Genomic DNA, 24,024 nt, shown 5'->3' with positions numbered 1-24,024 from the left:
AAAATGGCATGGTATTCACATGGAACCTACACATACTCTCCCATGTACTTTAAATCCTCTCTGGATTATTTACAATACCTCATACAATGTAAGTGCTTTGTGGGTAGCTGTTAAACTGTAGTTCGGAGAAATGACCAGAAAAAGAATATGTATACGTTTAGTACAGACTCTTTTTAAAAAATGTATTTTCCATCCATGGATATGAAACCCAAAGGTATGGAGGGTTGGCTGTAGTTTACCTAAGAACATAACAACTTTCTGGCAGTGAGTGGTACCCAGCCCGCACTCTGGGCCCTTGTGCTGTTCCTCTTGGGGTCCTGCCCAGTCTTAGCTGAAGCCCATCAACTTCAGCGCTCTCTGGCTTTTCAGAGGTGAGGGAAGAGTTAAGTAGGAACACCCATACAAGGTGGCAGGCACCGCCTCTCAGCTCATGGGGACTGTTCAGAACCATCCCAAGACTAACATCATTCTTAAAAGTGAGAAAGTGTTGGATGGCCAGAACAAGTACAAGTTTTTAGTGAATTTAAGGAATTCTTTTTAAAATTTTTTTATTTGTTCTTCTTTAGATATATGTGACAGTAGAATTTTGACATATCATACATACATGGCGTGTAGCTTCCCCTTCTTGTGGTTGTGATGATGTGGAGTTACACTGGTCGTGTGTTCATGTAGGAATATAGGAAAATCATGTCTGATTCATTCATTTCCCAGTCACAGTCCCCCTCCCTTTCCTTCATTCCCCTTTGTCTAATCCAATGAACTTCTATCCACCCCCGCCATTCAGTCTACATATCAGAGAGAACATCCAGCCTTTGGTTTTTGGGGGATTGGTTTATTTCACTTAGCATGATAGTCTCCAGTACCATCCATTTACTGGCAAATGCTGTAATTTCATTCTTCTTTTGGCTGGTTAGTATTCCATTGTGTACATACACCACATTTTCTTTACCCATTCATCTGTTGAAGGGCACCTAGGTTGGTTCCATAGTTTAGCTATTGTGAATTGAGCTGCTATAAACATTGATATGGATGCATCACTATAGTATGCTAATTTTTTTTTTTTTTTTTTTTTTTTTTTTTTTTTTTTTGCGGTTCTGGGGATCAAACCCAGGACTTTGTGCTTGCAAGGCAAACACTCTACCAACTGAGCTATCTCCCCAGCCCCTACTATGCTGATTTTGAATTTAAGGAATTCTATATATTAAGTGTCACAGAAATGCTCATACCCTTTGGTCAACTAACTCTACCTCCAGGAATCCATCCTATATATGGCAAAAGATTTTTGCAGACAAATTACAGTAGTTTCATATCTAATAGGAAACAAAATAGGTTCTGCTTTCAGGAGAATGGGTCAGATGTACTATCCCTATAACTTCCAGTAAGTGCAAATAAAACCCTGAAAACTATTTTTAAAAGAAGATGACTCTGAAAGGTGGAGAGAGAAAGATGGGGGGCCAGAAGCCTCAGGGCCTAAGGAATGATGAGATGGTGTTTCCTTCCATCTTGGAGCTGTGGAAGTTGGCAATGAGGAAACCACCAGAGGTAGACCAAAAAAAAAAAGTCTCCTCTCTCTAGCAAAAGACTAAGGAAGGGGCTCTTAACAGGACAAAAACCTTTGAAACGATGATTTCTCTACTCCTGCAAACTACCAAAGAAACTACCCCCCACCCCCACCTCCCTGGAAAGGCCAAGAGGGGAGCCAGGACTTCCAGTCCAGCCTTAGTGATGTGTGTATCATGGGGTCAGCAAACTCTGGCTAGGGTTAGGGGAATGTCAAAGAGGCCAAGTGGGGAGCTGGAACTTCCATCACTGCTACATGGTAACGAAGTTCCCCCCAGCCCATGATGTCAGTGGATACAATTTACACCCAACCCAGAAGCAGTGAGGTTCCCCTCAATCCCTCCCAGATGGTGTCAGAGAAGGCCTTGGTGAAGTCAGTGTTGTCCCCAGTACCCAGTGTTGAGAAGGCCACTCTAGTGCAGTGCTAGTGAAGACCAGGTGGCAACGATATACCCACCTCACGCCCATCGCCAGTAACCAATAGCAACCCCCAGGTGTCAAATGAGGCAAAGTGAGGGAGCAGAACTTCTATTTCTACGTGGCAGCAAGGAGGCAGCGCCCGGCCCACCTTTCGCCTGTCAGGAAGAGGCAAGTAAGAGAGAACCTTCAAATAAGAACCACAGTCTCATAATGTAATAAGAAAATGTCCAACTTCCAACCAAAGATTACTTGTCAAACTGAGAAACAAGAAGATCTCCAACCAAATGAAAAAAAATTATAAACACCAACCACGAGATGACAGAGGTGTTAGAATGACCTGATGAAGATTTTCAAGTAGCCATAACGAAAATGCTTCAATGAGCAATTGTGAGCGTACTTGAAAGAAATGTAAGAATACAAACTGAAAAGGGAAGAGGAAGGAAGGATAGAAAGTATCAGTGAAACAAACCAAAAAAAAAAAAAAAAAAAAAAAAAAAAAACAGGAAAATTAGAGAAAAATCGAATGGATATTTTAGAATTAAAAAAATAATCAGAATACAAAGTTCAATAGAAGGGTTCAGGAACAGAAGAGTGGTCATGGTGGTGGAGGAGAGGATAGAGGAGAGAATCAGTGAGCTAGAAGATAGAACAAAGGAAACCACCCAACTAAACAACATAGAAAAATAAACCTAATGCAAAAATAAACAAATCTCTAGGTAACTGGAGTGGGGGATAATAAAGAATACATAATGGTCATTTTTTTTTTAATTTAAGAATGGCAAAACACATACATTTATATGTTCAACAATTTGAATAAACCCCAAAGAACTTAAATCTAAGGAAATTCAAACCAAGGTATACTGTAATTAATTTTCGAAAAGTAAAGCCAAAAAACAAACGAAAAACAACAAATATGGAAAACAGCCAGAGAAAAACCTACACCATACCTAGGGAAAAAAAGCAATTAGAATGACCAATTTTCAAATGTCCAAAAACAGTGGCTCAATATTTTTCAGGAGCTGGAAGAAATGAACTGTCAAGTCTGCATTTTATATTCAGTCAAAAAAATCTCCAGGAATAGAGAGAAGATTAAGACATTCTTAGAAAAGAAAAGCTAAAAGAATTTGTTGCCAGCAGACTTACCTTGAAAGAGTGACTGAAGGAAATTCTCTAAACAGAAAGGAAAAGCTAAAAGAAGGAAACTTGGTACATCAGGGTCAGCAAAAATGTGGGCAAGAGCTTTCCTTCACTTCAGTTTTATAAATTATGATAATGATCTAAGCAAAGATTATAACAATGTTTGATATTGTTCCAGACACATGTAGAGATCATATTTAAGACAAGAATGTTATAAACAGGAGACGGTGAAGGGACATGACTAGAGAAAGATTCTACACTTCACTAGAACCAGTAAAAAGATAATTCCACTCAACTATGAACTCATGTGTAGTACTTAGAGAATTCTCTAAAATAACTGTTTAAAGAGCTACCTACAAAAACACTATAGATGAATCAAAATAGAATTTTAAAAAATTGTTCCAGCAACCCACAGGAAGACAGAAAAAAACACAAAGAAATAAAAAACTTTACAAATAAAAAATAAAATGGCATACTTAAGCCTTCACACATCAATAATAACACCAATGTAAGTGGTCTAAATATACCGATTAAGAGAGATATTGGTATATTGGATTTTGAAATATAATTAAACTAAATATTGGCTACAAGAAAATCACTTTAAATAAAATGGCATATAGGCAGATTAAAAGGATAGAATAAGATAAATTTTGCAAACATTGATCAAAGAAAGCAAGAGTGAATATATTAATGTTAGATAAAGTGGAGTGTAAAGAAAAGCAAGGAACAGAGACAGAGAGGGACCTTGAATAATGTTAAAAAAAAAAGACAAACCATCAAAAACACATGATAATCCTAAGTGTGTATGCAACTAACATGTGAAATATGCAAAGCAAAACCTCATAGAACAGAAGAAATAGACAAATCTACAATTTTAATTGGAGACTGCACACCCTTCTCTCAACAATTGATAGAACAACTAGAAAATCAACAAGGATATAGAAATACTATCAATCAACACAATCTAATCAACATTTACAGGATCATTTCATCCAATAATAGCAGAATACACATTTTCTTCAAGTGTCCATGGGACATATACTAAGACCATACTATTAGTCATAAAACAAACCTTGACAAATTTGAAAGAATCAAAATCATATAGAATGTGTTTTCAAACCACAATGGAATTAGAAAAGAGGACAATCTCCAAACAATTTTAAGTAACATACTTCTAAATAATCTGTATGTTCAATATTGAGAATCAGTATAATCCACCATATGAACAAATAAAGAAAAAAACTACTTGACCATATCAATCAATGCAGAAAAATTATTAACCAAGTCAACAAAATCCAACACTCATTCATGACGAAAACTCTTCAGAAAAACAGGAACAGAGAAGAACTTCCTCAACTTGCTAAAGAGCACCTCCAAAAAACTACAACTAAAGCTATAGTTAATGTGGACAGAATGAATTTTCCCCCTAAGGATGGCATTAAGGTAAGGGTGTCTACTCTCACAATTCTTATTCAGCACAGCAATGGAAGTTCTAACCAGCATAATATGGCAGGGAAAGAAAATAAAGGCATAAGCATCAGGAAGGAGGAACTCTATTTGCAGATAGTAAGATTGTCTATGTAGAACATCCCAAGAAATCCACAAAAAATATTGCCATAACTAATATATGTGCTCAGCAAGGTCTCAGGACAGAAGCCATATAAACACAAATAAATTGCATTTCTAATACTATCAATGAGCATGGGAACATTAAATCAAAAATATAATGCCACTTTGTGTTAGTCAGCTTTCCATCACTGCAACAAAAAGATGGGAAAAATCAACTTCTAAAGAGAGAAGGTTTGTTTTGACTCAGTTTTGGAGGTTTCAGTCCATAAGCAGCTGGCCTTCATTGCTTTGGGCCTATGGAGGCAGCTGAGGGCCAGAGTGCAGGGTGGAGCAACCCATTCACCTCATGACTAGAAATGAAAGAGAGAGGAAGAGGAAGGATCTGGGGTCCCCCTGGGGTATGCCCCCAGTGACCAGAAGACCTCCTGCCGGGCCCCACTTCTTAAAGTTTCTACCATCTCCTCTAGCGCCAAGCTAAGGACTAAGGCACATGGGCTTTGAGGGAACATTCCAGATCTAAATGAGACACACTTAGAATTAGTTAAAAAACAAAGTAACTGCTTAGGTGTGAATCTAACAAACGTATAGAACTTGTATTCTGAAAACTACATAATGCTGATGAGAAAACTCAAAAGATTTAAGAGTGGAGACATACAGATACTTCTCCATTTATGAGGGGTTTACATTCCCAATAAACCTTTTGTATATTGACATTACAGTAAGTCAAAGTGCATTTAATGCTTCTGATCTACCGAGTATCCTAGCTCAGCTCCACAGTACACTGTAGAGGTTTGGTGGTTTCCCTCGTGATCGCTGTGAGCTGTAGCTTGCTCCACTGCCCAGCATCACCAGAAAGGATCCTACCCACATTTCACCAGCCTGGGAAAAGATCCAAATTCAAAAAGCAAAGTACAGCTTCTGATGCATGCTTATCACTTTCGCATCCTCGTACAGGGTGTGAAACCCCTTTATCACTTTCACACCCATTTAAAGGGCGTCAAACCATCCTAAATTGAGGTCCATCCATAATCCCAGAAATGGAATAGCTGGATCATATGGTAATACTATATTTAATTTTTCTTAGAAACCACTGAACTCTTCCACAGCAGCTGCACCATTTTTAATTCCACCTGTCGTGTATGAAGGTTCCAACTTTCCAAACACTTAAAGACACTTGCTATTTTTCTGCTGCTGTTGTTGTTTTGTAAAGGCCATTTGGGTGTGAGTGAAGTGGATCATCCCACAGTTCTTTTATCTGTGATCCTTCAACTAAAATGCAATAAATCAAGATTATTTTGTGTGGTAGTATGCAAACTAAAGAAATGTGTGGTGCCCCCCAGTGTCTATGTGACATGAACAGCATTCTGCTGAAAGGACTGAGCTCGTGGCTTCCAAGTGTTGACAAGGAGAGAAGGCGGTGGCCCTCGGGGTTTTTGGGAGTGCAGCAGACACCTGGAAGATGCCTTGGTGGCAGAAAGCGAAATGAGTTCTCATATCATCTAACTTAACCTACAGATAGGGGAGGAGGGACTGGTATGTGGTAAACACATGCATATGTATACATGCATTTTAATATACTTATTAAAAATATTAAGTACAATTTTACTTAAAATGCACAAGAGAAAAAGACAAATGAAAATGAAAGAATGGCTGAGCTTTATATAATAAAAATTTTCCTTGGAACAAGAGCTATTAATTTTTTAAAAAGATCTCCTTAAAGTTTAACAGTTAAGGAAAACAAACAAATATTGTATTTGTGTAACTACATTTTTTTTCCCTTTTACTTGTACTAGTACCAGAGTTTAAAATGAAAAAAAAAATAGCATTTCTGTGCCCTAATCTTTACCTGTTCTTCAGAGGCAACCATTTTCACCTCCCTTTAGTTGTTCTTTTCCATTTTTATCTCCATACATTAAAATTATGCTCTCATATTGTTATTTTTCTTGGTTTATTGAGACACCCAAAACTTCCAATTAGGGAAGATAAAGATTTAGATGTTTTAAAATATTCCACATACATAATCTTCTCCCAGATTACATATACTTCTCTTCATTTAATTTTTAGCAAAACAAATGTCCTGTATTTATAATGACTTTTTTTTTTCACTATGTAATACTGTTTGCTTCTGGGTCAAGTCACATAAAATGATTATGTGTCTCTTGTACATTTTGTTTTTCCTGAGTCAACAATTGTGTGATTTTTCATCTGATTAGTTTTCTACATACCCATAGCTAATTTTCCCAAATGGTCTGTCAACAGTACGATTTCTTTTTCCTCTGGACACCTCTCTCCCAGGGTCCTCCACCCTCCTGCTCCACCAGCAGCCCGCTGCTTGGCTGTGGTTTGAGGTGTCCCCTTCCTGCCTCTCCTGCTTGGAGTCCTGTTTTCTTAGATTGCATGCCATTTACCTTGGTTTGCTCTTGTTTTGCAGAAGCATGGAATTCTCTAACAGCTTCCTAAGTAAGCACATATAGGGAATTCATTATTTATTCAGGGTCTCATGCCCGCTAGGCAAGCATTCCACTACTGAGCTACAGTCCCAGTTATGTGAGAAAAGTTTTTAATCTTTGCTGAAGTGAAAAGTTTGATTGATTATCATACAAGTAATTTGGGTAGAGAATTCTAGTTTGAAATAATTTTTCTCCCCAATTTTTTCTTCAGGGCTGAGAATGGAACCCGGGCCTTTGCACTGCTAGATTAGCATTCTGCCACTGAGCTATATCCCCATCTCCTTCCCCCTAATTCTAAAGGGAGGGAATACTGTATTTAGTATAGTATTCAACTCTTCCTGTGCAGTTGGGTAAGAACCAAATGCAATTCCAAATCTTTTGTATATAACCTTTTGTTTTCCCTTTAGAATTATTTAGGACTTATCTTTGTTTCTTGTTATTATAAAATGTACTAGAGAAATAATTTTATGTTTATTGATTGGTTGAATATTTATGAAAACTTGTGTTCTTTGTTTCTGGAGATTTTAATAAATTGCATTATTTGTTTTATTATTTCACTCCTTCACCTTCTGCTTCTCTGGAATTCATGTTAGTTAAATATTAAACTATCTGGATCAATCCTTTAATCTTTTCACCATGCTATTTTATAATCTCCTCTTTGTGATTTTTTTTTTTTTTTTTTTTTGTGGTACTGGGGATTGAACCCAGGACCTCATGCCTGAGGAGCAAGCACTCTACCAACTGAGCTATATCGCCAGCCCCTCTTTGTGATCTTAATGGGAGATTTCCCTGACATTATCTATGGAGTTTTTAAATGAATGTTTTATTTTTATGCATTTCATTTCCAAGAAACCACTCTCATCCCATTATTCTCTTCCCATATCCTTTTCTTATTTTATGGCTCCAACACCTTTGTTTAAAAAAAAAATGTTGTCTTAGTCTGCTTTCTGTTGCTGTAAAAGATTACCACAGACTGCCATATTTATAAAGAGGAGATTCATTTGACTCACAATTTTGGAGGTTGGAAGTCCAAGAGCATGGCACTGGCATCTGGCAAGGGCCTTCATACCGCATCATGACAGGCCAGAAAGGCGAGCCACTGCATGCAAGAGAGGAAGCATGCAAGCCTGGGTCCCCTCTTACTCTTCTTATAGAGCCACTGATCCCATGATGGAGGCCCCTCATTCATGACTTCATCTAACTCTAACTGCCTCCCAAAGGCCTCATCTCCAGATAACATCAATTTATGAATTTGGAGATTAAGTTGCCAACACATGAACTTTGAAGGGACAAATTCAACTCATAACAACTGTTATTTCTTGCTATTAATTGTATCAGTGCATTTTAAGTTTTCTCCTCTCTGCATGGTCTGTTTCCTCTGTGTTCCTTTCTTTGTTTGCTTCCATGTTGGAACCCTTCCTTGATGTCCTATTTAAGTTTCAGGTACTAACAGTTCCTGGAATCACTGTAGGCCTTGAATAGTTTGTTGACGGGTGGCCTTCACGGTAACTCAGTCAGGCTGCAAGGGGCCACTCTCAAGATCTGTGGCATCTTCCCTCCCTGGGGTCTTTCCAGGGTGCTGCAGGTCCACTCCACAGCTTCTCTTCCACTGAACGTCAGAATTTAGGGTGCTGCTCTTCCTCATACTGCTTCCCCTTTTCATTTACTTTCCATTTTGCAAAGAGTTCTAGAAATCCCTGCTTTGCTGTTTTCTCTTGTTCTCTTTGACTTGTGGGTTTATGCCTTTTTTATTCCTTCACTGTCATTTTAAGGGAGTTTATGGGAGCAGAGTAAACATAGGCGGTCAATCTGCCACATTGTCAACTGGATACCCTACTAGGTTTTTGAAAAGTCCCCACAAATTTAATAAGAGATTGTCAAAGAAAAAAATCACTAAATGGTGTTTTTCTTTATTATTTTATTAGCTGAACAAAGACATATGGTATATATTCTTTCTTAAAGAATTTAAGTCTAGGGATGGGTTGTGGCTCAGTGGTACAGCGCTTGCCTAACACATGTGAGGCACTGGGTTCAATCCTCAGCACCACATAAAAAGAAAAATAAATAAATAAATAAATAGAATAAAGGTATTGTGTCCATTTACAACTAAAAAAAATTTTTTTAAAGAATTTAAGTCTAAGTCATCCTTACCTTCTTACATTGATAAAGTCATATCAATATTTGACTTTTTAGATATATGAACCAAAAATGTTTTTGTACTTACTTTTGTCTTTTCCTGGAATTTTAAGTTTTCCTTCTCTTGATCACAAAATGCATAGACCTTCACCTCATCGTTATATCTCATAGTTGTACGTCTAGGCTCTGGAACTCGTATAATATTGTCAGCTCTCTTCTCTGGGACTTTGTTCAAGGAGGTTTTTGGTTTTCTGAACTAAATCCTTCCAAGGGTGTTGCAGAACTGTGGAACTGATATCCACACCTTGCCATTGAATTATTCCTTTTTTTTTTTTTTTAAATCCTACATTTTAGATTCAGTTTTGAATTTGTTAGGGTATAACCTATGGTGATTTTTTTTAAGAAATGGTACTTAAGTTGCAACTTTATTGAGTATTTACATAGCCAGTTGTGTCTCTGTGGATAATATCACCCTTTGTCTCACTCAACTCCTAGTCCAGGTTGAGCCCACTAGAGTCCAAATTCACATTTGCTGCTTGATAACCCTGTTACTAACTTCCACCATTTCTTTTGTATTCATCAGCTTGTGGTCACTGCGACCAAAACACCTGACAAAAACAACTTAGAGAAGAGAAAGTTTATTTTGGCTCATGGTTTCAGAGATTCAGGGTATGCTTGCCCAACTCCATTGCTCTGCGCCAAGGGAAAGCAGAATATCATGGAGGAAGAGCATGGTGGAGGAAAGCCATCTATCTCATGGCAGCCAAAAAGCAGAGAGAGGGACAGGAGCCAGGGGGACAAGGTACAATCCCCAAGGGAACAACCCTAGTAATCTACTTCTTCCAGTCATACCCACCTACCGACAGGTACCACCCAGTTAGTTCATTCAAATTATTAATCCACTAAATGGATTCATTCATTGATTAGGTATAGCTCTCATAATCTGATCATTTCATTTCTGAACATCCCTGCATTAACACAGGAGATTTTGGGGGACTCCTCATATTCAAACCACAATACCTTTCTTTGGGCATTTTTCCAGATGGTAAACATATTTTGAGATTCCTACTGAGCCTGTGAGCAAACAGCTCCTCACTGGGAAGAACCCTTCATCTCTATGTTGGTTGGATTATGTTGGGTGGCCCCATCTCACTGATTGGATCAATGGAGGAAAACAATAAATGAAGCAGTTCGGAACAATCTGCCTTCTTCCCTTGGAAACTTGGTATTGCTACATGGAGGAGGGACAATTTTTTTTTCCATTCCTGAAGCATGTAAATTCGGAAGTTATAGGGCCGGCATATTCTTTCCTCTAGAAAGCAACTGAATAATCCAGTCTACAGAGAGAGGGAATAACATGCAGACCTCAATATGAGAGAAAAAATGTCAAGAGAGTTCTGTTAACTATTGTAGAGTTTAATTTTGGACTCTTAAATCTGAAAAGATAAAACGTGGGAGGAGATATAATAAAAGTCTATTCAAGTTTGAAGAAAGTGAGAGGACTCAATATCACTTTGCTTTTCACACTTCATACATAATTACTTTCCTGCCAACTTGAGACTAGAAAAAAATCGTTTGGCAGGGAGAAATAATAATATGGTTTACACTATGAAAAATAAGAGAAGGGTACTCACTAGCATATAACCAGTTTAAAACACAAAGTGTCAGCAAACATTCATTTGAGACCTACTGTATGTCCATTAGTCTGTCCATCACTGAGGACACAAAGGTAAATGGGATGTGGTTTCTGCCCTTAAAGTACTGAAAAGTCTCTAGTGGCTTTTGGGTATATGAAAAAGTCCTCAACATCATTCATCACCAGGGAAAGATACATCAAAACCACAATGAAATATACCTCACACCTTTTAGGATGCTTACTATCAAAAAAGATCAAAAGATAACAAGTGCTAGGAATGAGGTGGAGAAAAGAGAATCTGCACACACCATTGGTGGGAATGTAAATTGGTGCAGCCACTATCAAAATGATATATAGGACCCTAAAAAATTTTTAAACAGAATTATAATTCGACCTGGCATTTCCACTGTTGGGTATATATTCAAAGGAAATAAGATCAGCACCTCATATAGATATCTGCACCCCCATGTTCACAGCAGCTACATTTACAGTAGACAAGATAGAATCACCCTAAGTGGCCATCAGCAGACAAATGGATAAAGAAAATGTGATATGAATATCATGGAATATTATTCAGTTTTTAAAAAGAAGGAAATCCGGCCACTAGTGACACTACAGCTAAACCCAAAAAACATTCTGCTAAATAAAACAAGCCAGTCCCAGAAAAAAAAAATACTATAGGTGGAATCTAAAAAGTTGAGCACATGGAAGCAGAGAGTAGAATGGTGGTTGCCAGGAATGGAAAGGGGGGAAGAGAAGAGATGCCAGAAAGGGCTCTCCCCACCCCTCCCAGCACCCTCCCAGGAAGGGCCATGGGAGCACAAAACAGCCTGCAAGTCAGGAGGAGGACCCTCACCAGAGACCAAACCCTGTAGGACCCGGACCTCAGACTCCAACCTCCAGAACTGCAAGAAAGCAGGTCTCTGTCTTTTGAGCTGGTCAGCTTGTGGCGTTTTGTTATAACAGCCCAGCTGACTCAGAAGAATGGGAAGGAAGGGAACGGAGAGCACGATTTAGACACATCTATCAGGGCAAGATGTTGGTCACAGAAAGTTCATCCAGGTAGCCTCACCTCTCAGGAAATGAGACACAAATCCATCTGCTGGAATGAGAGGGCAGGTGGGGAGGTCAGGAATTTGAAGACAGATGGCTATCAGGGAGCACCTCTGAGAGTCAGGGGTGAGGGAAGTGAGGTGGGACATGGGGGACTCTAGAGAGGACTCAGGAGATCTCCTGAATCCTGGCAGCACAAAGGGCTGGGCTGCAGGACAGGATTAAGCAGGGTTGCTCTTCCCCAAATTTCCCTTAGATTCCATCAACCGTGGACTGTGGTGGCTGGGTGGGCCCATGGTGGTCCGATTTTCTCAAGTCCACACCATGCACAGCAGCTCTCTGTGTAATGAAGTGAGTACATAGGATTGGAGAGTTGTGGGTTTTACTTTGGGTTGCAAGTTGTGCCAGGCCCTGAGTGGAGATCAGCAGTGAGAATCCTGGCCTTCTTTGGGCAGGGAAGCAGAGGCCATGGAGGGGCCTACAAAGTGGTGGAGTTCTAATTCTGGAGAGTAAATCTGGGCTTTCAAGAAGGGTGCCAGGAGAGAGGCTAAGCCTTCCCTGGGCATGGCAGGAAATTTGGGGTAAGGATGGGTAAGGACAATGGAGCAGGATATAGAGGAGAGCTTTCTGGGGACCCCAAAAGGTGATGCCTTCTCCTGTTCATTTGATTTTGTGAAGCTCCAAGCTTATCTCTGGTCCCCTTAATAAGTGTATAATCCGGTATTTGTTTTAGGTTTCATGAGGAGTTGAGATGAAATGAAAATTCACATCACTTGGAGGCATGGGAGAGAATTTTAGGATGGCCCCTTGGGCACTTGAAACCCAGAGTGAGCCTCTGTGGGAGCAGCTGATGGGCTGGTTGAGGTCATCAGAGGTGTGGTGGAGCTCTCATGCCACCCCGTCCAGCCAGGTGACCTTGAACAAGTACCTTCACCTGCCTCCAAGTCTCGATGTCCTTATCTGCATAATGGGTGTAACAATTGTTGATGTGAGAATTAAATGAGATAGTCTTGGAGGGACTTAGCAGTGTCTGGTGTGAAATAGCAACTCAATAAAAAGCCTTCATCACCATGACAGCCCCCATCATCATCACCACTATTCATTTGTGTTAGGGGTATTAAAATTTTTATCGTGAAATTCACAAATAATTCTTGAGAAATTAGGAAGTGATTTTCAGGTACCCAAAGAAAATCTCCAGCAACCCTCTGAAGAGTCATCAAGAGCATACTCCCTAGGGAACTCTCGTAAGCCTGCCACAGGTCTGGTCAGCCTCTAGACCTGGATGTACCATGGACAGGGACAGGGGCCACCATGTGCCAGAGGCTTCTATGTGTCAGTTCCTATACTTGAAGTTTTTGTTTTCTGAGCCTCAACTGGGGTGGAATGATGATAGGAGGGGGAATGAAGGGAAGGGAGGTCAGAAAATATCAAGGAGCCCATTGCCTGCAGAAATCTTTTGGTCTGTCTTAGAAATAGGTTTTTATCAGGTACACCTATTTCTGTCCTTTGACAAATCCCATTTCCCTGAATGCAGTATGCAATGAGCTTCTATTGAGAGTCCTGTTAATGTATCTCCCCTGGAACGTGACAGCCTTTAAGGAAGTGGATCTCATACAGGGCAATTTGTCTTCCCTACCCCCAGGGAATGGTTGGCAATGTCTGCAGACATTTTCTGTTGTCATAACTTTAGAGAGATGCTCCTGGCTTCTAGTGGCTAGATGCCAGGGATGCTACTAGACGTGGAACAATGCACAGGACAGCCGCACCATAGAGATATCTGACCCAAAATATCCAGAGTGTGTTATGGTGTTAAATGTCTCGCAAAGGCCTATCTGTCGAAGGCTTGCTCTCCAGCCTGTGGCACTCTGGAGATGATGGACCCTTCATGATGTGGGGCCTCACTGGAAGAAGTCAGGTTATTGGGGGCATGTCCTTCAAGGGGCTAGTGGGACCGTGGCCCCTTCCTGCCTTTCCCTTTGCTTCTTGGCCATGGTGAAGTGAATGGTTTTCTGTGCCATGTGCTCTAGCCACGTGTGTACTGTGCCAAACACAAGCACAAAGCAACAGGGCCAGGCAACCATGGATTGAAACCTCTGAAACTGTGAGCCAAAACAAATCTTTCCTCCTGTAAGTTGCTTATCTTAGGTATTTTGTCACAGCCATGGAAAGCAGAGTAACACAGTGTCCAAGTTAAGAAAACGGCTTGAAGGCAAAAGCAGCCCCACCCACTCCACTGAACTCATTAAGGTTATCAAGTTGGCAGTTCACTTGGTGCCACGGATTAGAAAGCCTTACCCTAAGTGACTCTTTCTATTGCTTGACACACTTATGTACAATTTGGCAAGCAATGATCACTTTCGAGATCTTTCACTACTTGTTGCTATATGAAGTAGCCACAGTTTAAGACATCCTCTTACAGATGCCATCATCATTCATTCATTCATCACCCATTCATTCATTCAACACACACCCTTTGAGTTCTCTCTTACAGTGGGACAGGCTGTTGGGTTCAAAGATGAACTAGAGGAAGTCTCAGTGCTCAAGCTCCAGTGTGTGCGTGGGAGAGGGAAAGATGTGTTAGTAATTACAGGAATGTTCAAGGTGAAAGTTCTCACAAGGTTTACCAGGGTGGGCACAGTAGAGGGAAGTAGTCTCACTGCTTCTCATGGGGTGCCTCAGAAAACTGCCCCCTTTGGCCATTAGTATATTTTGGTTTTCACTATCAGGGGACCCTTCTGATATCTCCCTTGATGGAGAGGTGGGGATATGTGTGTGTGTGTTGAGGGGAGGGGTAGCAATTTAGACTCAGCAACTACCCATTAAAAAGATGCCTCTGCTCTTCCTCAAGGGGGAGCCTCAAATGAATAAAAGTTGTTTTTAATATCCTTGAATTTCAAAACCAAATGTCTGACCACCCAAAGTCAAACAGAAGGAAAACAAGATTTCAACAGCTGGGAAATACTCCAGTCAAAGTAGGGTCAATCCCACTCTATTTATTAACGTGTTCTGCCAAGAAGTGTGAAATACAACCTCAGGTCTGGACAAATCCATAGGAGAACTGGAGGATCGCAACTTATGTACAGAAAACTGCCTCTTAAGAATAACACAACACAGGGCTGGGGATGTAGCTCAGTTGATAGAGTGCTTGCCTTGCATGCACAAGGCCCTGGGTTCAATCCCCAGAACAAAAAAAAAAAAAAAAAAAAAAAAAAAAAAAAAAAAAAAAAAACAACAACAACAAAAAAAAGAATAACACAACACAGTGCATGGATCATGGGTCTATAAAAATAACATGCAAATACAAGGGGTGCCATGGATAGAGTCCCAGCAGGTTGGGAATCAAAAGACCTGGGTTCTATTACCAACTTGCTGACTTGGGCAGGTCCCTTCTCTCTGAATCTCAGTTTGCTCACCTCTAAAATGAGGGAATCAAATCAGAGTATAAGGAAGCATCTTTCCAAGGTACACTGAAGACTTGAATCAAGCAAATTTGCTCATTGGGGTTAAAATTCAAGCTGAAACTTAGTTCTGTAGCCCAGGTACCAGCTAGGACAACCTAGATTCCCAAGAAAGGAGTTATTGCCTCTCCCAACCCTTACCACTGAATAACACACCTCCAAGCAGTATTTGACTTTAAATTGTTCCCAGTGCCCCCAGATAGAATTTCCCCAAATTGGGAATTCACATAAAAGAGTGGGTGCTGTTGCTCTAGCACCTTCCAACACCATTGACTAGAAGAGTATCCAAGGTTATCTGGGAGCTGAGAGAGAGAGTCCCAAATTATGCTTTTGAATTGCAGTTGCTGGAATGCGACAGAGAAGTCAAAAAAGATGGGTACCTCCCGAGTGTCAGCATGCTCATCAATGCCTGGAGCAGAGGTGTTCCTTATAATGAAAAAGGAGCAGACTACAGGAATACAAAGCTGTCCAAAGCTAGGAAGGACTTGACCCAGGACAGACATTGGAGACTCAAAATTGGGTCCTCAGTCGCTTTTCCTTGACACATTTCTTGGAACACAGGCCTTGGGGGCCAATTTAGAATGCCAGTGGGAAGGGATGGTTGTAGAATCTGCCTTGGCCCCTTCCTGATCCCTCCCATCCTGATAGTTCCGGGGGCAGCATTTCACTCACAAATCCCAGTAGAAGACCAGGATTCCCACGAGTTTCTATGGGAAAAGGAAAACAAACCACACACCCTGGCGCCTTCTCTTTTTTGTTCCAGCCTCCTCTCTGGACCCGGTTTGTGGGGACCAACTAGCTGCTCCCAGGAGCCAGGAGACACGCAGACATTAGGAAGCCAAATCCCACAGAAACAGGGGATGGGGAGCAGCAACCCCCCATCAAAGACCCGGAAGCTCTGGCCACAGCTTTCTAAGACGGTCCCATCTGCAGCTGCGACCTGTGAAAATGTCAAGGCTTTGGGGCAGACAAACGTGGGTTCCAATTCTATGACATGGGGCGTATTTCTTTTTTTTCTCTCTGAGCCTCGGATTTCTTATCTGTAAAGTAAGGGAGGGTGATGATAATCTGGAAAGGCGATTAGAAGATTTCATTGAAATACTGGAGGCAAAGCGTCCAGCACACGACGTATTGCCAGGGGCGGCGTCAGAATTTCCGTCCAGGAGGAAGGAAGGGGTGAAGTGCATGGCAAGGGGATTTATCTAGAGCCGCCTTTTCCGGACGCACAGACTGTTTTAGTCATTGGGGAAAGGGGCCTCTGGTAGAGATTATTGTTGGGGTGAGGGTGGGTTCCCCCTCTTCCGCCGAAGATCTGCTGATTTCCCTGCACTCCCATCCCGGGTTGAACCAGAGAGGGGCGAGACCGCCGGCCCCTCGGGGGATCCCTGCCCAAGATCAGCGCGGGACTCACGGTGTGCGCGACGCAGGCGAGCACCAGCATCAGCAGTAGCAGAGGCGGCGGCCACAGGCTGGGGCGCATGGTGGTGGTGACTGACGAGTTGCCGCTGGCACCCCGACGGCCGTGGGCCTGTGAGCTCCGCCAGCTGGGGAACTCAGCACCTCGTGCAGGGTCGGGGGCCTTGAGCGGACCCCTCTCCCCGGGAGGCCATAGCTGGGCCACCCGATCCGCGACGGATCCTAGGACTGCGGATCCTTGGACGAGGTGGCAGCGGGCGCTGAGCCGCCCAGCCCATAGATAAGGACTCCGCGCTCACCTCCACCCAGCCCCTCATTGGCCGGGGGGCGGCGCAAAGGCTGGCAGGGGAGGAGGCGGAGGGAGGGCGCCGGGCCTGGAGCCGCCGACCGCAAACTCGGCCCAGCCTTGATTGCTGCAGCCCTCCCGCTGGAGTCCAGAATAAGCAATTTCTCCTAAGCCTACAAACCCAAGCCACAAGCTTGCTGGGTGCTCATGGGCAACTCAGGCCACCTCAGTGCTCTTATTCCTAACAACGTATAGAGTAATACCCAGCGTTGGTTCAAAGTAGTGCCTCAGTACTTGCCTATCACTCGTATTCCCGCGGAACAACTACCTGTTCACATTTTCACTTTGTTTTTCTTCATTATTAAGGTTATGCTCAGTCTGGGGCGGTGGTGCACGCCAGTAATGCCAGCGACTAGGGAGGCTGAGGCAAGAGGATCACAAGGTCAAGGTCAACTTTGAGACCCTGTCTCAAAATAAAAAAATGTAAAAAGGGCTGGGGATGTGCCTCTATAGTAAGTGCTGCGAGTTCAGTACCGGGGATGGGGAGGGAGTCTTACTCCCTCATTCCAGGAAGTTTGGCACACACACAAACACACACGCGCACGCGCGCATAAGCCTCATCACAAGAAGAAAGCTAAGAAATCTTGGATGATCAGGTGGAACAAAGAAGGACCTTCTGGTACCCCCAGACATTTTGGGACTGGGCTGACGATGAACCTCCTTGGAGGCATTGCACTTCCTGGCGTCTCTTGGAGATTACTGGAGCATCGGGCAGATACTCTCAGTAGCCTGCTTGACCTGAGTGAGTCTCAGTACGCGCTGTCCGGGAGGTTGGCTTTTGACCCATCAGTACAAGGTCCCTCAAATGGCTCCTTCTTGTAGACGCACAATCTTTTTTTCTTTCTCACTTCCCCACACTCCACCCTCCCAAACTGGGGTTGAACTCAGGGCCTTGCACACGCTGGGCCAGTGCTCTACCAATGAGCTTCACCCCCAGCCCCACCCAATTTTCTTTCTCTGCACTGGTGCCCACACCCTTACTCTTGCCTTGCCTCCTTTCTTAATTTTTCACACATGCACTTTGTGAGCACATTGGCTTCTGCCACATCTCCAGGTGATATTATACCCTTTGGACAGAGGAAGGCATTGAGGATGGAGGAGGATCTACTACATGGCCAGGTCTTTGCAGCTCAGAAGCTCAAATGGGTAAGCCTAGATGCTCTGCCCTCTGATCCAAATGTAAGCAGCTGTTAAAGCAACAATGCACTGCAGTCTTTAGCCACCTGCTCTTCCAGAAGACACTTATTGTTTTTTTTAATTTATTTTTATTGTAAACAAATGGGATACATGTTGTTTCTCTTTGTACATGGAGTCAAGGCATACCATTTGTGTAATCATACATTTACATAGGGTAATGTTGTTCGATTCATTCTGTTATTTTTCCCTTCCCCCCACCCCTCCCACCCCTCTTTTCCCTCTATACAGCAGAAGACACTTATTAAGGTGAGGTTGGTAAATCCCAGCAGAAATAAAGGGGAAGGAGTGTTCAGCAATGTGCTCAGTAGAATAACCTGAAGTGTACATGCAACCACTGACTCCCTTCTAGATCTTTTTCTACACAAATATTCACCCAGGGGCTCAGGGAAATAAGTGTGAGGATGTTTGTGGAAGTACCATCACAGCAGGAGAAAACTGCAGGTAGTGTTTGTGGAAGGGGAGCCCTGCGCCCTACCCTGGATGTTTCCTTCCTCTGGAGAGCAACCATTGATATAATCCTCCTGACTTCTTTTACCTCTTTGTTAACATGTCCACACGCACACAGGTGTCCACGCACACATGCACACATGCACAGAAGTGAGGCCAGCTCTGCATGACTGCTGCATTTGGGATAAGGAACTGGCAAGAGTTCTGCCCTCTCTTTTCTCATGCCTTGGACAGCTCACCTTCCTACAAAGACCAGTAACTGGATTACACAAGCTGAGACTAACTGGTAGTCAAGGCTCTGCCCTGTCCTTTTTTCCCAGTTATTGGTCTAATACCCTCAGAGAAGGATGGCTTGTCTATCTAATTCTTGGATTTAGTGTTAGATACCCTGCTTGCCTACAAATATAAACTACACCCTCCAAGACTAACTTGGTTACTAGTAAAAGTGATATTTTGTGCTAGGTGTATAGGTCAGTAGTAAGTAGAGCACTTGCTTAGTGTGCACAAGGCCCTGTGTTCCATCCCCAGCCCTTCAAAAATGAAAAACAGAAAAAGAAAAGATCTTTAGCCTCATCTGTCTTACTTTTATTTCTGAATTGATTCAAGATAAAGACTGGAAAAAATATTATTTTCTAGGCTCCTTGTATCCCAACCCCCAAATGTGCATCGAAAGTACATGAGACAGAGACTTGCAAGTTGTATATAGACTTCTATAGACTTGAATGTTTTCTGTAACAACTCTGGTTATCAATTTTTCAATTGAAATAAATAAAAAGGAAACACCACCAAAATGTAATCTTTGCTCTACATCATAGCCCTATGATGTCTCATAAAAGAGCAAAACAACATTTGTTCTGGACAATTCAATAAACATTTGGCCTGTGGCAAGCCATTCATCCTTAAGCAGGAAGCTCCATCTCTCAGAGAGTTGAGAAAAGGTTTGATGCACTCTGTGAAAGTCCCTTCTACACACCGTGGATATAACCAGTGACTTTGTAAAATCTGCCTGGGAAAACAATTTCATCATAAGGATAGAAGGGAAGGAGTGGGATGCTAAGAATATATTTACCAACCATCATGTGCTAGGGAGTCTGGAAATTTGGGTGTGTGTTATCATATCCGGTCTTCCAAGACTATGGTGGGTGGGAACTGGAGGATGAGGGAAGGTGAGCACTCACCCCACTAGCACAGCTAGCAAAGAAAGAGGCCAGATTTGATCCTGGAATGAGACCCAGTCTGTGTCCCACACACTGCCCTAAAGTTCCCCTCAATCCTGAAGACGACTTCCTGGTCCATGGGGCTTCCAAAGTGCTTTTGCATGAATTTTCTCATTTCATTATACCTGCTGGTAGGACCAGCAGTCAGGGGCCTGGAAGAAGAAGGAGAAACCATTGTTCATATGAGTTAATGAAAGTACCAGGCACATAGAGTAGACAGGAACCAGTGAGGGTCAGTGAGGCACCAAGAGTCACTTATAACATCCCTGAAGAGTGACAGAGACTCTGCCCTTAACCAAACTTTAGCCAGGCTCCTGAGTCATCTTCCCCAGTGGGCCTTCCCCATAGCCCCTTCCTGTCATCATTCTCCCCAGCCTGGTCTTAGCAAGAATCCTACTAAGTTAATTAATAAGAACTCCAACCCTACACTCGATATCTGGTCACCATAACTGATGATTGCTCCTTATCTCTTTGTATACAAGTGCTTCGCAGGATGCTATTTAGCAGGGTTAACAAGAATCCCCCCACCAGCTGTGATATCTCCTCTCAGACAGTTTCCATCCACTGACACCCTGCCCTGCTCCTTGGCTATAAATCCCCAGTTATACTATTGTATTTTTAGTTGAGTCCCGCCTCACATCCCTATTGGAAAACCTCCATTGTAATAGTCTTGACTAATCTAGCAAGTGTCAGAATAAATTTTTCTTTAACAATGGGCAAGAAGCAAAATCAGTGTTCCCAGAAGAACTGTCTTTGAGAGAGGGGTCACCCATAAGAGCTTGACCATAGATGAATGAAGCCACTGTCAAAAAAGTGTCACTTTATTCTAGCAAGTGATAGAATAAATAGCTTTTCTTCTCCTGGGTAGGCTTCTGTGATTGTCTTGACAGGTTTTTTTTGTTGTTGTTGTTGTTTTTCTATTTTTGTAGTGCTGGGTATTGAACCCAGGACCTTGCAAATGCTAGGCATGTGCTCTGCCTCTCATCTACACCCCCAGTCATTTTTTTTTTCCTTGACAAACACAAAAGCCTGCCCAGGTTCAAGGATGTAGACTCTGTGTTAGTCAAATTCCCATTATTATAATAAGTACACAGGATAATCAATGTATTATGAGACTCCCAGTTCTGGAGTGTCCAACCCATGATCAATTGGGCCTGTGACAAAGCAGCTCACCATGGTGGGAGCACATGGTAGAGCAAAACTGCTTACATTATGAGCCAGGTAGCAAAGGAGAAAGAGCTCAGGGTCCTACAACCCCTTCAATGGCACTCCTGCAATGACATAAAGACCTCTCACTAGGACCCACCTCCTAAAGGTTCCAATTTCTCCCAACAGCAATAAACATTTGTTGGAAGTCTATGTTCATTTGATGAATATTTGCTGATCACTTGCTCTGTTCCAGGTGCTGTGCTAGGATGACAGAAGCCTATGGAAGTTGCCTTTCATAGCCTCAGCCCCATGCACAAGGCCAAGGTGCTGTGTGCACCACCCAGGAGGCCCAGAGGCCCAGAAAGATGACTGGGCTGCTACGCAAGACTTGTATCACCACACATTGAACAACCTATTGCTTGGCTGACACAGCAACTGCAGAATATATGATGAATGATGTTGCAAATTGTGGTAGACTCTAGAAGAGCCTACAGTAAAGGACTAGACAGGTGAATTGATGCATAGCTTGAGTCCTTTCAGTCACCATGCTTGCAGGCCAAATGCATTTTAATATCAACATTTTTAAAAAGGTCAAGCATATAGGCATGTGTTGGTTTTGCTTGTCTAGCCTCTGTTCCTTCTTCTGGTACAAGAACCTTCCCTGCCCACTCTCAGGCCACATCATTTGGGTGAGGATTTAACCAAGAAGAGTCCCAAGTGAACACATGACCTAGACCTGGGCAAGGAGAGCCACCATCACCCCCAACTAGCCATAGTGATTGGTTCAGGGATCGGCATGGGACTCGACCTGGGTCAACATGAGTGACACCAACAGAACCTATATGTTGGCATTACAAACAGGCTAATAGCAAGATGGCAATCTTTCCACAGGGTGAAGACCCTGACTGAGCATGAAGCCAGCTTGGACTGGAAAGATTCAAGAGACAGAGAGAAGCAAAATTGTCACACCAGTATCTGGCACCTGAATGCAGCTGTAACTGAGGTCTTGAAGAAGCCTCTTTCAATCTCTCTCTCCACCCGCCTTGTGTTTGACTCTATTTCAGACACTTGCAACTGAACGAGCTCTGTCTTGCACTTGCTGACAGCTTCCCTGAGGAAGTAATATTTGAGCTGATTTGTGGGTGTGGAGCCAAGGAGAGTCCTGGGGGCGGGGACTGGGTGTCTGAGAGAGAATTGCCTCTGGGTGTCTAAGGTTGTCACCAAATGACCACACAAATATGGATAAAGTGCTGTGCCCCTTCGGGTATGGAATAAACCCAGCAAACAGCCCCGTCCTTCCCTAAATGTCAGTTTTACTGGGAGGTGAACTAATGTATTATTGATGAGCCATAAATAATGGGGCAAGAGTGATTTCCTATTCAGTCCTGAAGTACAAAGGTATAACGCTGACATTCTAATGAGGTTTTTATGGTCCAGGCTCACTGTTTACACTCTGGAAATGTAGTCTGGCTTTCTCAGGAAAGCAGTTATTTTCTTTGCTTTTCATATTTTCCTCCTTCATTTGTCAGCATCCTTTTGAATATTTATATTATAGTTAAAGCCGATCAAATAAAAGAGAGCAAATAAAACCATATCTGAAAGACGATGTTGCTAATGTTTCCAAGGCCTTATCTTCACTACATGGAGCAAAGGAAGGTCAGGTGCACCCCAACCTTCCAGAGGCTCCTCCCATTTCTGCCTGGTAAAGGCATTGACATAAAGAAAAGAACGCTGTCAAGAGACAAAACTGAGTTCAAATCCTGAGTTAATCATCAGTTAACCTTGTGACCTTGGGCAAGTTACTTGAACCCTCTAAGCCTCAATTTCTTTACCTATGTAATGGGGAAAATAATACCCACCTTTCAACATTGCCATGAGATTGAAATAATTCAGAGCATTTAGATGGTTGCCCAAAAGCCTTGTTCAGGATTCCAGCTTAACATCAACTCTCAGATGATGCCTTCAGATGATGCCTCCAATTCTTCAGATCTTCCAACTGGAGCCCCAGACATCAGGGAGCAGAAATAAGCCCTCCCTGTTGTCATCTGAATTCTCCTATCCCTAAGAAAACACAAGATAGAAAAACTTTTTATAGTTTTCTCAAGTTGCTAAATTCGGAAGTCATTTGTTATGTAGCAATAGATAAGAAGTGCAACAGCTGGGCATGGTGGCACCCACCTGTAATCCCAGCAACTTGGGATCACAAGTTTGAGGCCAGCCTCAGCAACTTAGTGAGGACCTAAGCAACTTAGTGAGACCCTGTTTCAAAACTTTATTAAAAGGGGGCTGTAATTTGGTTCAGAGGTAAAGAGCCTCTGGGTTCAATCCCTGGCACCAAAAAAGAAAAAAGAAAGAAATGCAACATAATTTTTTTTAATTCTGCAATTCAAAAACCTCTAGCAGTGCAGTCAAATGACAAACCTGGAAGGAATTGAGAATTATCACAGAACAAATGGCTAGCATCCCTAATATGTAAGGAACTCCAACAACTCAATAAGAAAAGACCAAGAATCCAATGGCAAAATGGGTAGAGGATAGTAGGAGTAGAAATTAACACAACTTATTGAGGATAACTTGGCAATAATTATCAATACTACAACTTCACAAACCTTTTGACCAAAGCACTTACACTTTGGGGACTTTTCCTACAGATATATTCATGTTTATGAATAGACATAAGCACAATTTTGTAGAAATGTACAAACTTGTATAACATACTTAAATAACATACATTGTTTATAATAATAGCATAAGATAAGAAAATAAATATCTAACAATAGAGACTGGGTAAATAAATTATAGAATATTATGCAGCCATAAAAAAGAAAGAAGA

At 42.1% G+C, this 24,024-nt stretch overlaps 1 protein-coding gene across 3 annotated transcripts in view; it reads right to left on the bottom strand.

Moving 5' to 3' along the window:
• Sctr (secretin receptor) overlaps positions 1-17,094 on the bottom strand; it is a 67,350-nt gene extending 50,256 nt beyond the window's left edge. For all 3 annotated transcript variants that reach the window (XM_047545878.1, XM_047545884.1, XM_047545879.1), the window contains exon 1: positions 16,831-17,094. In XM_047545878.1, coding sequence (XP_047401834.1) covers positions 16,831-16,899 — 69 coding nt within the window. In that variant the 5' untranslated portion in view covers positions 16,900-17,094. The remainder of the gene's footprint in view (positions 1-16,830) is intronic.
• Positions 17,095-24,024: the final 6,930 nt, after the last annotated feature.

The sequence above is a fragment of the Sciurus carolinensis genome, chromosome 3, assembly GCF_902686445.1.
Source record: "Sciurus carolinensis chromosome 3, mSciCar1.2, whole genome shotgun sequence".
Lineage (NCBI taxonomy): Eukaryota > Metazoa > Chordata > Mammalia > Rodentia > Sciuridae > Sciurus > Sciurus carolinensis.
Note: the sequence above shows the minus strand (reverse complement) of the source record. Positions and strands in the feature narration are given on the sequence as shown.